Here is a 14,690-nt window from a genome sequence, read left to right as displayed (position 1 = left end):
CAAAAGTATGATGAATTTAAAACAAACAGTGTCTGTAAGCCTTCATGCAAAAAAGCATCAGAGCTGTTCTTGGGTGCAGCCAAAGTGGAAGAAAACTCACTGGTCTTTCCGGGGCCGTTCAGCTCTGGGCTAAGTCCTTTGGCGTAAACTGCTACCACGGTGATGGAGTACTCAGTGTCAGGGGTCAGCTTGGGGAGCAGGACAGTATTCTTCTTCCCTCCAACCTGGGTCTAGAGAGGGAAGAATAAATGTCAGCTTACATCAAATATTCTTATAACTCTCTAATCAATCACTGACACTGTCTGCAAACCTTAGATGATAATATTGATTAACTAGGGCGGGTAAGGAGACAATGAGTCCCAGGGCACAGTCCTTATTTTAGAAAGTATTATAGTTGCTTTGTATCTCTTTTTGGTTATGGTTCCCCCCTCCATAGTCAATGTGAGTCAATATGGTCTCTTTATATCTCTTTGTTGCTTTTATGGATTTGTTTTGTGGGAATGCTGAGTCGTTTTTAGTTTTTGAGTGTCTCTTTGTGTTCAAAGAGACACACAACACTTTGGGCTCATGGACATGTCTAGCTACTTAAACAGTTTACTTCAGTCTTAACTGTAAAAGACAGTAGACTATTCTTTCTACATGTTTTAGTTTTCAACAACTTTTGGCAAATCTAGTGTACACTGGGGGAATATGTATTTGATCTGTTTATAAGATGGGATAAAAGAGAACTCTGCATGCGTGCCTTAAATTGACGTCAATAACTTTATGGAAAGAATTCTACCTGACAGCTACTGGACTGTCAGCATTTCAGAGGAGGATTGTTTTGACATGATTAACACACAGCACACTGGCCAAGATAAATCTGTGCTCTGATGGCTGAAACAGACGGATGTTATGTCATAACGGTCATGACTGTTGATGATTTATTGCATTACTTCTGTGTTTGTGTGAGGATTTGTGTATGCTATTGTATGAGCTTTGGATTTAATCCTCTGTGGATTTCTTTAATCACTGTACAGCTCTGTCTCTAAACAAACTGGCTAAATGTTTTACCAGCAAACAAAAGTAGGATGTTTTTATAATGTTGCACTGCAGTAATTTTTTTGTACTCAAGTGCAGAATGTGTGTGAGACAATTTTCCAAAAACAGACTTATTGTCCCAGACAAAAAAACACAAAGCTCCCGGGGCTATCTTCATTTGCTGAAATCCTCATAGTGAACCAAGACAAATTGGCTCATGCTAGCCAGTTAGTTTCCAGTTTTCCATCAACCTCTCAGTGTGATATCAACCAGGCAATCAGTGCAAATTAAATTTCATCAAGTAGTTAAGAGGAAAAACGTTCCACCTCAAACCTATGACTTGACGTGACACCAGCTGAACTTGGCTGAATTCTGCAAATTTCTAACAGGGTTAATTATAAGGGAAGCAAATATTTGTAAACGTTTGCCTGTCCTCTCCAGTGAGACAAATGTCAGATGTCATCTGGATATTATTAAAATATGTGAAAGAAGAGTCAACCTATAGCAAGATTTGCGAGCAGACTTAAAACACAATCTGCTTTCAAATATGACACCTGTGTGGCACAGTACTCTCTCATTACACAAACACACAATGACCTGACAGGGCAAGTGCATTCCATCTTCCTTGGACACACACACACGCACACACACACAATTCTCTGAAGTATCTGTTTAGTTTCTCCCCACTGAGCTATTCAATTATCAGCCTTAAAATGTTTCGTGCAAACTTTGTATGACTTCCAAATGTTATCTCCTTTCAGCAACTTTTTACAACCTTTATCTGCCAAGTTTTGAGGAGGAAATATTTGTTTTGCAATTTGTTAGAATTAACTTGGCTTATCGGTGTGGCTGACAGTCTGTACAGTTTTATGTAAAGGCATGTGCATAAGCATCATTTAGGCTTTTGGGAGTAATGAGAAATGTCTGACCGTTAATTGAAACCAAATATTCAACTCTAATCCAAAAACACTTTCTGCACATTCAAGTAAGTCAGCCAAGAAAATGCATGACCAGTGGGAGACAGTCTGAGGAAATATTTACGCATTACGCTGCCAAGTCCGAAACAACAAATTAAAAGATTTGACTTGATAAACTAAAATAATGCAATACCAGTGGCAGAGTTGTAGCTGTTGTATATTTTATCGAGGCAAATAAACTTTGGAGGAAGAAGCCAATTCAGTGATTGAGTTAAAGCTCAAAGAGACATAAACAGCAGTTTTCTCTGGCTTAGTAATGCTGGCCTGAAGTCCAGTTAATAAAGCAATAGAAGGAGATTAGGGACTAAGTTTCTAATATTTTAATATCCAGGCCTGCAGCCGTTCAGTTCAAATTTTAACTTCTTGGCATTTAACTCTCGCCCATGGGGAAATGCCTAACCTCAATCGGTTGTTTGGTGTTAAGAAATTCATTGCAGTAATAAAAGCACCTGTAAATGAATACTATACGTCCTATATTTGATTTGATAAAATACGAGAACTACCCAAAGCAGTGTGTTGTTCTGTTTTGCGACTCACAGTCTGGCTCCTGCCTCCAGCCGTTGGGACGTAGGTGATCTTGTAGTTCTGCACGCGGCCTGGAGCTGGGTTCCACCTGGCGTTCAGAGTGGTGGTGGTCTCGTTGAACACAACCAAGTCGGTGGGAGGTCCACTAGGTACTGAGAATGCATGCATGCACATGTCACAATTACAAGCATGTCAACACGTCGAGCTGTTTGATGTAGTTAGAGCACTTTTCCCATGAATTTTTTCTTGGAAATGTCTTTTAAAGCCCCAGCCTTGATACATTGGTCAGCCCATGTTTAAATGTTTGTTCTGTCTTGAAATTACTTAGTCATTATCAGTTAATGAATTTTTTGATTATGTATTTACTTAAAGGTCAAATGAAGCAGGTTTATCACTGGTTTGTATCAAGGATTGCAGCTTTAAAAGAAGAAAAGACAATCCTCCTCTGGGTTTTGTCTTTTCTGAAGCCAGGATGGATCGTTGTGAACAGCATGGCAAAATGCATGGATGAATGCATCAATGGATTGATGGATGGATGGATGGATGCAATGGATGGATGGATGGATGATGGATGGATGGATGCAATGGATGGATGGAAGGATGATAGATGGATGGATGGATGCAATGGATGGATGGATGGATGGATGATGGATGGATGGATGGATGATGGATGGATGGATGGATGGATGATGGATGACAGAATGCCCTTCAAAAACAAGGATTCACATCCCTGTACGACATGCAAAACTGAAATATATCTTCAGCCGATTTGATTTATCTTTGGCCTAAGTGAGAACAGATTCAGGAACAGCCATGTCATGGATGGGATGAACAATGGGACAAAAAACAAGACCAAGACAGACAAACACAATACAATGGGGCTGTGTCAGGTGCATCACAGCACTGCTGTAGCGGTTGATTTATGATGTGATGATGGTTGGTCAATGAACAAAAGTTCAGATGATTGGATGAATTAACAAAACATGCTTTCGTCACTCGAAAGAAAAAGCATCCTCTTGGTTTACCATAAATATACTTACGTCTTTTAATTGCAGGCTTGGCCCCTATACGCACTAGAGGCAGAAATAGAAAGGTATGATGGGCATACCCTTCGCTCAAGTATCACTCAGCATATTTTCAATGAGTGAAATTGAAAGGTTAATCAAAAGATCCAACAGACATTTTGTCAAGCAACAGAAGTAAAACAGTGTTAACTGTATTGATTAATCAGTGGTCAACAAAGAGTTGCTGAGGTGTCTTACATGTCCTCTCAGTGCCCAGCAGATCCTCGCTCTCGGATTCATCTGGATAGATTGCAGTGACGGACACATCATAGGGCGTGTCTGGATCCAAGCCCTCCAGAACGTGGGTAATCTCATCGTTGTTCAGAATGTTCTGGTGAGGAAAACACAATCACAGCGTGAAGGAAGGTGCTTGACTGCAATTTTTAGCCAATACAAACCAAAGAAACAAGATCCATATTAGATTGATTATAATTGGATTGGTGTAAGAATCTGTTTTTTAGATGTTCCAGATTACTCGACAGGGACTCTTTTTCAAAGCATCGCCAAAGCACTTACTGCGGGACTCGTCAAGAATTTCCTAAATCTACACAGCTGTTTTTCTCTTACATATTGGAAGTTGGTTTCTCCCTTCTTTTTCCAGCCAATGCGGTACAGAGCCACGTCAGGGGCTCCGTGATCCCAGGTGGCTCTGAAGCTGGTCTGGGTAACTTCTGAAAATCGTAGGTTCTGTGGGGCAGGAACCACGTCTACAGAAAAGAGAGAAATAAGTTAATCAGGAACTCTATAACAGTGAGTGGCAGGCGAAATGGGACAGTGCCATTATTGATAATAACGATTGTCATTCATACCAGTGATTCCATCTCCCAACATTGTCTGACCAGGTCCCTCATCATAGATCGGAGTAACAGCCAGGCTGTACTCAGTCTGCGAGGTCAGTTCTTCCAATAATCTGGTTGTCAGGCTTCCGTCCACTTCCAGCTGTAGAACAACCAAACCAACTTGTTGAAATCGATAGAGCAAAATCATTAATGCAAATAGATATACTGATGTTTGAAAGCCCATATAACTTCAGATGTTTTTCTCATTAGCTACATTTTGCCAAGTCTTGCAAAACTTTAATTCCGTTCACAGCACAAATTCCCAGGAACAGTAAGACTCCTAGGAAATTCAACCATAAGGCATGAAAAAGTGCTTGATTCCATGACATGAAACAAACAAGCAACAAAACAAACAAAAGCAACAAATAAAAGCAGCTGGAACACTCAGGAAAAACCACACTGGGTTTATGGCTCTTAATCCCATTATGTTTTAACTGAACTACAGGGATTCATTATGAACAAACATTTTAGTTTGAGTCTAAACAGGCACCATATTTGTCTTCTGCACCATAAAACCATGCATAATGCTGCACCTGGAGGGAATATGTCCTGGAGTCAACTTGTGAGTGGCATACTGTCACTTACATTTATTGGGATCCCATAATCCGTTTGGTCAAACAAGAAATTCTGTTACTCCCTGGGCAATAATCTCTTCCTCCCCACGCTATGCATTTATGACAATCACAACATCCTCCAGTGACTCATATTTCATGTGAGTTTCCATCAGAGGAGCTTTGAGGATCACGTCCACCTGATTTATGGCTGACTAAGTAGCACAAAGCAGAACACAGAGTTTTCTGCTGTAGCCCAAGAACTCCTTAAGGGGGACATGAAACTATAAAGTAGCGGTCCAATCCGCCCTTTAAACCACGCAAAACCACATTCTGATAGTTTCATAATCTTTTCATTGGACTCCACAACATCCCCTTATGTCCATCCAACCAGCTGCAGCCTCCATTATGTGGTCTCAACCGATATATTAAGGGATCAGTGATAAATGGTAATATAAATTCATCATCATCAAAAATAATGGTTCAAACAGACAACAGCTAGTGACATTTCTTTCGGAAAACGTAAGAGCCAAACAAAACTGGAAACTCACTTCTTTAGCATCTCCTTCCTCGGGCTTGTAGGTGAGGAGGTATTTGCGAACAGCACCAGGAGCAGCATCCCAAATGAGCCTCATGGAGCTGTGAGTGAATTCACGGGCTGTCAGTTTGCCTGCAGGAGGCAGGGGAACTAAACAAAGGGGGGAAAAGGTTCAGGATCAACGGTGGAAGGTAATGAAGTCAATTAACTCAAGTACTGCACTTTAAAGTATGATATTGAGGTACATTTACTCACTTGAGAATTTTGGTTTTACTGAACTCCACTACATTTTGGAAGCCAATATTGTACTTTTTACTCCACTACATTTATCTGGAAGCTTCAGTTACAGTTACTCAACACATTACAATTATTAGCTTATACAAAATATATATAAACTAATAGAAAAAAAGCAAATGAGCTCCACCTTGATCAGCTATCATAGTATCATTAATGCATTAGATATTTTAATAGAGTAATTGCATTTACATGATTCTAAAATGGGTTATTATACATAACAAGTCATTTTACTTTTGGTACGCCAAGTATATTTTGATGACAATACTTTTGTACTTTACTTAAGTAAAATTTTAAACTTTAAGTATTTTTACAATTTATCAGGGCTAAGTAGAAAGTCTGAGTATTTTTTCCGTCACTGGTCAGGATTATCGTTAAGCATTCATGACAATTTTGAGCCAACCTGTAAGATATCAACAATTAACAACAGCTTAGTGAAATGCTGTAGATGTCACATGTATGATTCAGTGACTACATACGGGTGACTCCCTGCTTGGTCAGCGGTTCGCTAGCCAACTCTCCATGTAGGGCGAAGAGCGAGAGGGAGTAAGCCGTGTTGGGGAGTAACTTCACCAGCTGGACTTCAGTGGTATCTCCTCCCACTCTGATCTGCAAGGGGACCAAACCAACAATGATTTCAGAGGGGAAACGGGTTGACAATGACGCTTCAGTGAAATAGTTTGGGATGACAAGAGCGGGAGAAATATTCTGATTTGGAGCACATCTGCCGTTTCCGGTTCTGACGATTCATGAACCAATGACGATGTTCCCTTAGCAGATTGAGCTCATGGTTCACCCACCCCGTAGTACAATGTTCCTCTGTATTTCCCCTTTTGCCTTGTCAGCTAAATGATGAGGCAAACACTGGTGGCTTTGTAAAATGTTATTTCAGTGTGTGACCTCTGTATTCTGTCACTGAACTGCTGACAGAAGTGTTTGTGTCTGTTGTGGTGCATATGAATGCATGCAAGCTGATGTGATTGACAGCTGATTGGCCCTATGCCCTTTCTTGAAGTAACAGTTTTATTAGATGATGTCTCTTACCTCCTGCTCGACAGTGGGCTCAGTGGCATTGATGGCGCTGTATAGCAGCATGTAGCCACTGGCACCGGCCGCCTGCTCCCATCTCACCCGCATGGTGGTGCTCTGCTCTTCAAAAATGTCCATTGTCCTCACGGCACTCAGGGGCACTGGATAACCAGGCAAAAATGTTAAAGGCGCCAAAAATGTACAGAAAAAGTGATGTTATAACAGTTGAATGTACTTGTAAATATACTCAGAGATGTATTACAGAGAAAAAACGTAAGGATAAGAGAAATATCTTTGCCGATTACGGGGATACATTCTTTTGTTTGGTTTTTTCTTTGATTGCACAAAGACGTTCTCAGTACTTTTAGTTGGCTATAAACAAACTAGTAAAAGAGAAATTAACGACATCTTAAAAGAAACAAAGAAATAGATCAAAACCCCAGTGTAATCACGTAGATTGCCTTGAATATACATCTAATTAATATGTACTAGTGCTTTCTTTTTGTAGCCGCCTATTGTTTAATAAACAAGACCAAGATATTACCCTTAAAAAATGTGTTAATAGGGACCATCCAGTCACTGAGTGCATACAATTTGTGTGATGGAACTAAGCCAGAGAGATTCAGCTCAAAAAGCCTGCTGAAGTTTAAAGTGTTGCTCTTTAAAAAAACGCATTTATTTATGTTTTCTTAAGTGGAAAATGGTCACATCTTGCCAAATGATCAAAGACCAGGCCGCCATATTTCTTTTAGGGCATTTGCTTTACTTCTGACAACTTTTACCATACATTGATTTTTATAGATCTCTTTAAATCAAATGATACAGGCCTAGATGAAAGAAAGCCAGAAAGAGAAGACATACGTGTGGTCTCGACTCCTTTGAGGGGCTCACTGATCTCCTCTCCCACCACGGAGAACACGTTGACCAGGTACTCGGTCAGAGGGTTGAGGCTCTGGAGGACCACTGTGGTCTCAGTGCCATCCACAAACACCTAATACAGATGGCATGGTCAGAAGATTGCAGTTGATAGTGCTATCTGTAACAGTCTCTAAATTGTTACAAACGTTGGATATGGATACTTTCTGAATAAATATTCTGCATCATAACTGTAGGTGTACATGCCTGAATCTATATTTTGCAGGATCATATGGCACAGGGGCTGCCTATGCATTTTAAAGCATAACAATCAAAAGTTCATTCTCCAGCTGAAGCTCTCCAATCAAAACCAGAAATCCATCTGACAAGTTTTTACTGGACTAAAACTCAGCATGTGCTTCAATTTCAGATCCATAAACAAGAGTGAAACCTCATCCACTAGTTCGCTATTTAACAAAATCATGGGAGCCTGACAAAAACAAACATCTCCCACATGTAGTAAGATTCAGACACCAACAAATGCATCTTTTCCCCCCGAAAGCGGAGCCAAGTCCCTGCTGGCTAATGGAGCTATCACTTGTGAGGTCATTATTTGCTTTCTAATCCTCTAAATTGAAAGCAGTGTGTTTTTGTTTCCTTTCCCTGTGTTGGATGATGATTTAATTGGACAAACATTGAGAGGCCAACACAAACAGGGGGCTGGAAATAGCAGTTTGAGTGGAGTTTCCCATTAGAAAAAAAAACAGTGGGTCAGAACACATTAAAGCCAATGTCCCCTTGACACCCACACAGGGAGTTATGCTAAACTAACTGCACTGTGTGTGTTGCATCAGGTTTTTAGTGTTGTATACCTCTAGTGGGCGTCCATCCACGGTCATGTACTCCACGCGATACTTCTCCACTGGTTCTTCAGGGCCGGTCCAGGTGGCTCTGAAGGAATGGTGAGTCACCTCTGATGTCATCAGGTTGGTAGGAGCATCGGGTGCGCCTCCTGTTTCAGGTGTAAGCATAAAAAGGCAGAAATTGCAATCTTGCCTGTGACAGTAAACATGTGACAAACTAAATGTGGCAACAGATAAAAGCATATTTAGCTACAAGTCCCAACAGCTCTGTCTACCAGCCACAGTACTTATTGAGACTATAAAGCCACATCCTCTCCAAGGAGTTCCCCTGCAGGATCCAATAGCAGCTCTTTAATTTCATTAACGGCAGGCAATTTCCTATTCCGGAGAGGTACAGAGAATATTAGGGGGAAAAGAAAATAATAGATCTGCAATCATTTCCAAGGGCTTGGATGATTATTTGCTTCTAGTGTTGCTTCCCATGGTGGGCCAGACATGTAGCTGTGTGGGTGTTGGATGCTATACACTATATTTATAATTAATCTCAAATGTCTGGGATTGGAGCAGTTGGCTTAGGTTGTATGTGGTTATTATTTTTTACTAGAAGGCGTCTGTCCTTGCAGTCGGGTTTACTATTCCTTAAGCGTTTCCTTTGTTAGATCAGTCAGCTGTGTTGCTGTAATCTCATACACACCTGGCCCCTTGACACTGTTACACAGGTTGTCAGTGAGGTTGTCAACGATGTCCAACAGGAAGGAGAAGTCAGCCACGTTGTACATGTGAATAGTATCTGGATCAGTGGCAATGGACCTCAACTCGTTCTCATCAGCATTCTTCACACCTACAGAGCAATAAGGAAGACAGTAATCATTAGCACTTTGATACACCTCATGCGATGAGTTCGTGAATAGCACTTAGTTTTACTTACCGATGGCGTAGAGCTCAATGCCCTGATCGCGCAAGCTCTGAGAGTTGAAGATGACATCATCCTGGGATTTGCCGTCAGTGATCAACACACCGATCTTTCTGGATTTAGGTCGCATCCCGACATTCTCTTTGAAGTTGTTCTGGAGGAGGTAGTTCAAAGCCAGACCTGCAATAACGATATCAATGTTTAGTTTTAACCATGGTAGTCTAGTCACACAGAAAGAAGTAAGTGGCAATGCTCCCACCAGCAAATAATTAAATAGATAGATCAAAGTACCAGTCAAGGTGTTTCCTCCTTTGTAGGGCAGGTTAGCCACAGCATCCAGGAGAGAGTCCCGGGTAAGATGAGCATTCAAGTGCCATTCAGTCTTTGGGTCTCCACTGTACTGGGCAAGACCTGAAGACACCAGCAAATAGTTAAACCAACGTAAAGATACTTCTTTCTCTTTTATTAGTAATAACCAGTTGACTGTTACTGCGTTTATTCTGGGTAGACTCACCAATTTGGACCCTTTCAGGGCTAATGTCAAAGACTCCCACCATACGGGCGATGAAGGCGCGAATGGTCTTGAAGTTGAGACGTCCAATACTCCAGGAGCCATCCACCAGCAGCACAATATCAGCCTGTGCATTGGTCTTACACTTCACACCTAAGAGGGCAAAATGTCAGTGTTGTAATTAGACAGATTCAAAATTATATATTTATAAAGTAGACGTCCATGTCCAACTGTCATATATATACAATAATGTGTGTGGTGAATTGGATTGAAAGGAGTGCTCAAAGAGGTGTGAGAGGTGAAGGGAAAAGAGAGGTTTATGAAATTAAATTCGATTTTTGGCATTGAAACAAACTTAAAACAGTCCAAACATTCTCCAAGGGGACAAACAAACATATTCACAAGCAAGTAATAAACGATATTTTCAGTTTTTTAATCAGACAACTTTTATTTTCCAGGTGTAATTATTATCTTCTTGTCTTGTGGCGTGTCGAGGCAGTTTCAGTCGGTTTTCATATCCATGAGTTAGTCCCAGGGGCAAATCAGGAGAGTACGCCCTTAATGGCCTGTGACATATCAAAGGCCTCCGTGTGAGAGATTACCGTGCCCTCCAGAGCAGAAGATTTTACAGACACCTGTGGGATGAAAAGGAAGGCATCCGATCCTCTGTACCTAAAAAGAGGGCTGTCTGCAACTGAAAACAGGTTAGAGTTTTGATTTACAGAATGGTTTGTTCACACAGAAAACCCGACCCAGGTCCCATGACAGAAAGCCAGCTGTCAAGCTTTCACCGGCAGCAAGGGAGAGAAATGCAAAAACATGTCAACTCAGAAAGTAACTCCAACAAGTAGGTCTGCTAGAGGTAGATCAACAAACCAAGAATTAATTATATCTGACACCACGATGAATATGCAAAAGTAAAGAAACATTGCGGCACTAATTATGTTGTCCTGTAATTAAAAAGATTAAATTAGGGCAAGTAATGAAAGAGAGATGTTGCTTTTGCCACACCCATAACTTTCTTTGCCCTCAAGCTCCAGAAGAGTTGTTGAGAAATGTGCCTGTTGTCTATACTTGGTAGAGCTGAGAGTGGGCTTCTCTCATATTTTTATCTCCTGACCTTTCTATCTCCTTCCAACTAACTTAAAAATAAGTTCTCCTCCTCACATGTTTTGACAGTCATGCTCCGACTCAAGAGGTAGTAAAAGCATTTGATAACCGCAAAAAGATTATGAGCGTATGGCTTAAATCTACACTGGCCTATACTTGGACTGGAAATAAAAAAGCGGAAGTCCAAAGTGTCACAGTGAACAAAGCTAGAAAAGGCGCAGACAGATGGAATAGCCATTAAATCTGTTATTTTGTGAGACAATTAGCTTTGAGGAAAGGCATTTAGGGAAACTCTTCAGCTTTTATGGGGCATGGGTTTAGAGAGTATTTTCCTAAGCAAAACTTTACTATGTGATAGAGTCCCCAGTGTTTGACTGTTGCTGCCCTGAGACATAACATAACGGAGACGCTCCTTAAAAGTGATGACAGGTGTATACATGGAATGACTAAAAACATGCCATGTTTAGCTTTAGCATAAAACATGTTTTATGTTTTTCCTTTGCTGACTTTTTTTTAAATGTTGTATGTTGGTTGTTTAGAAAATGACTTTACCTGTTACCTCATAAGGAGGAGGCGTAGGTAAATCAACAAGAGTTGTTTTCTCCTCTCCAGCCAATGGCATGCTCTCTCCTCCTTCAAACATACCAAATACATTCACTGTGTATTTGGTACCCGCTCTGTAGACCAAAAGAAAATGATTTGTGACACGACATACTGGATGATATTAAACGAGAGACATTGAGACTGAAAATAAGAAATCAGCCACACCTTAGCTCCTCTAGCACCACAGTGTTGTCATAGGGACCAACCAGAAGTTGTCCCAGGTCAATGTCTTCGCCTATAGGGTGGAAAGTGACTTTGTAGCCCCTAACATCACCGGGAGCATGGTCCCAGGTCACACGGAAACTGGTCTTAGCCGGTTCTGAAGTCTGGAGGTTCCTGGGACCTTTATAAGGTGTAACTACGGAGAGAAGAGGAATGTGTAAATTGTCTAAATGACAAAGAACTGAATGAAGGGAAATTATCAAAAAAAATATTTTAAGGACTTTATAATGAAGAACAAATAAGTGATGTAATTGTGCCATAGTCATTTAGTGTAAAATTGGTTATAATTACTTTAATGGATACAACTTGGCAACAGAAAGAGCAATACTTGTGGTTGAGTGAATGATTAACCAACGTACGTGTTGTTCCTTCTCCCTGCCTTGCTTTGCCCTCTCCGGAACGGTAGACTGGCAAAACAGTGATTTCGTAGGTGGTAAGGGGGGTGAGGCGTTTTAGCACGGTGAAGGTGGTGCCACCGGGCACCTTGGTTGCTAGCTGGCGCCCTCCTGCTTTGGGTTTGTAGGTAACTCGGTAGTTGAGTACGTTTCCAGGTGCCGGTTGCCAATCCACCTTCATAGTCTTCTCCGTTTCCTCGGACACAACAATCGTTCTTCCAGCGGCCGAGACTGCGAGGAAGGAAAAAAAGCATCAGAGGTTGAAAAAGGCAAAATGATGAATGGATGGTATGAGGTAAAATGTAGACTTTGGGACTTGTTCAAGAGGGAATCTATGCTTAATGTGTGCCTAAATGCGTATTTTCCTGTATACCTTTGGAAATATAAGCAGCATGGCTTTCCTGCTGGTAAGTCAAACTAAACGGTAACACACTTGGCTACCTCACACTCTTTCATCTGGGTATCTGCTCAGTTTCCACATGCGTGCGGACACAAACTTACCCAAATATTCAGATTTTTAGGAGTATCCATTATACAGGCCCAAATGTACATGATTGATCGTGTTTAGTTGGAAAACTTGGGAGCCAGACTTAGATGTCTTGTAAATTTGAGCAAAGCCATAGTTCTCATGTTTCCATTGTGCACCATGGAGTGTTTCTTATTTTAAAAGAAGGAAGGGCAAATGTGAATTGTCAGTGGCCTTGAAACGAGCAAAGGAAAATATTCAGACTACTCTACTTCAGAGAAAGGACTTTTATTAACGGAAAAAAGCAACGCTTCCAAGTTTGACTCCTGTGATCCGCGAAGCACAAAAAAGGGAGCAGAAGATAGCGGGTGCAAAGCAAAGGAAGGTTATGAGCAAATTGAACATTTTAGTTTACAAATCTGCCTTGTGGTTATATTTGGTGTGTGTGCCAAATGTATTGCTTGCCAGAATCAATAAACAATAGTGAAGGTTGGAAATGTTTTTTTCCTTGAGCCCATTCCGTTTAAATAACTAGTTGAAGAAATCCCTCCCAACTGGTGAGGTTTTCCGCTCAATGTGCTTTTCTCATCCAAGCGTGAGTGTAGTCTAACAAGAGAGAGGACGCTGTCTATCTATCCTGCATCTCACAAAAAAACTGGGTGCAGGTGTGCTTGACATTGCGTCACTTCTGTACATACAACACACACGCATAGTCTTAAAGGTGCACGCAAAGGCTCTGTACTCTTGATACTTGATGGCTCAGACGAATGACGTTATCTCTTAGCTCAACCGTATAACACCCAAAGATTAAGTTTACAGCCCTGATGGATTTCCTTAACTTTTTTTTTAACTTACGTCACTGTTTCATATGCCTATGTGATCTCTTAAATGAAATCTCTTACTTACCGGCTGTAAAACTTTAAAGCTGTAGATGTGTTTATGACATGATATGTGATGACACACTATGTGCTCAATTCCAAGACCGCATTTATTACTCTTAAAAAGGATCTCCTTAACAGTTACACATGGGGGAAAACGCAAAACAGTCACGTTGAGGTTATTGAGATTTTATGGCCTTATTGGATTTCGAGTTAAATCAGGCTTAGCTTCGCACTTTCTAGGTAAGAACATGAGACATTCAGAAAATCAAAGAAGGAAAATAAGAAAAAAGGAAAGCATTGGAAAAACAAAAAGAAAGAAAAACGGAGCAGATGTATAAAACGAAATATGGAGAGAAGCGAAGGATAAGGGAACAAGTCTTTAAAACTTACTATCGGTGGTTTCCTCTCCAACCAATGGCTGACCCTCTCCATGGCCGTAGGCAGCAAACACAGAGACCTGATAGCGTGTCTCTGGGGTGAGACCCTCAAGGATTGTGGCTGTGGTGTCTCCTTGTACCGTCGTTTCCCCAGTCTCTTCAGTGTAGAGAGACTTCCACCTGAGCCGGTACTGACGAACATTTCCGGGAGCCGCAGCCCAAGACACAGCGAAACTGGTGTCAGTGACGTCTCTGGTCACCAAGTCTCTGGGTGAACCAAGCACTGTGGATGAATGGAGAGAAACAATCTTAGAAAGGGCATGTGGAAAAAGAAAAAAGGTAGCAATACAGCTTTAATATTGTTTACTTAAAGAATTTTCCTAAAGATGTCTTTGTTTTGACTTGCTCCGATGCAAAAATAACTAAGATGGTACTGTTAGGTAGAGAAATGCTTCAGGGAGCTACAGTCCATGTGCACTCCGCTCTGCATCAGCCAAACGGCTCGCTGCACCCGCACTGTGAGGGGGACCCTAGTTCCCATCAGCAAAAACACGTCGGCTTGCTATCCTGGCTTCAAAATGGTGGAATGAGCTCCCCATTGACATCAGGACAGCAGAAAGCTTACACATCTTCCGGCGCGGACTAAAAACTCCACTT

At 41.2% G+C, this 14,690-nt stretch overlaps 1 protein-coding gene across 5 annotated transcripts in view; it reads right to left on the bottom strand.

Annotated features, from left to right (window-relative positions):
* col12a1a (collagen, type XII, alpha 1a) overlaps positions 1-14,690 on the bottom strand; it is a 53,744-nt gene that overhangs the window by 23,836 nt on the left and 15,218 nt on the right. For 3 of the 5 annotated variants that reach the window (XM_010778934.1, XM_010778930.1, XM_010778931.1), the window contains exons 14-32: positions 14,047-14,316; positions 12,274-12,540; positions 11,858-12,050; positions 11,642-11,766; positions 9,983-10,132; positions 9,760-9,879; positions 9,484-9,648; positions 9,250-9,396; positions 8,565-8,704; positions 7,699-7,828; positions 6,853-6,998; positions 6,288-6,417; positions 5,528-5,664; positions 4,396-4,525; positions 4,154-4,293; positions 3,785-3,917; positions 3,563-3,595; positions 2,535-2,674; positions 101-230 (exon numbers count right to left, since the gene is read on the bottom strand). In XM_010778934.1, coding sequence (XP_010777236.1) covers positions 101-230; positions 2,535-2,674; positions 3,563-3,595; positions 3,785-3,917; positions 4,154-4,293; positions 4,396-4,525; positions 5,528-5,664; positions 6,288-6,417; positions 6,853-6,998; positions 7,699-7,828; positions 8,565-8,704; positions 9,250-9,396; positions 9,484-9,648; positions 9,760-9,879; positions 9,983-10,132; positions 11,642-11,766; positions 11,858-12,050; positions 12,274-12,540; positions 14,047-14,316 — 2,826 coding nt within the window. The remainder of the gene's footprint in view (positions 1-100; positions 231-2,534; positions 2,675-3,562; positions 3,596-3,784; positions 3,918-4,153; positions 4,294-4,395; positions 4,526-5,527; positions 5,665-6,287; positions 6,418-6,852; positions 6,999-7,698; positions 7,829-8,564; positions 8,705-9,249; positions 9,397-9,483; positions 9,649-9,759; positions 9,880-9,982; positions 10,133-11,641; positions 11,767-11,857; positions 12,051-12,273; positions 12,541-14,046; positions 14,317-14,690) is intronic. The other 2 variants (XM_010778932.1, XM_010778933.1) reach the window with 1 other exon arrangement.

This window comes from Notothenia coriiceps, unplaced genomic scaffold (genome assembly GCF_000735185.1).
Source record: "Notothenia coriiceps isolate Sejong01 unplaced genomic scaffold, NC01 NC01_scaffold00019660, whole genome shotgun sequence".
NCBI lineage: Eukaryota > Metazoa > Chordata > Actinopteri > Perciformes > Nototheniidae > Notothenia > Notothenia coriiceps.
The sequence above is the reverse complement of the archived record's forward strand: the minus strand, read 5'-3'. Positions and strand labels throughout refer to the sequence as shown.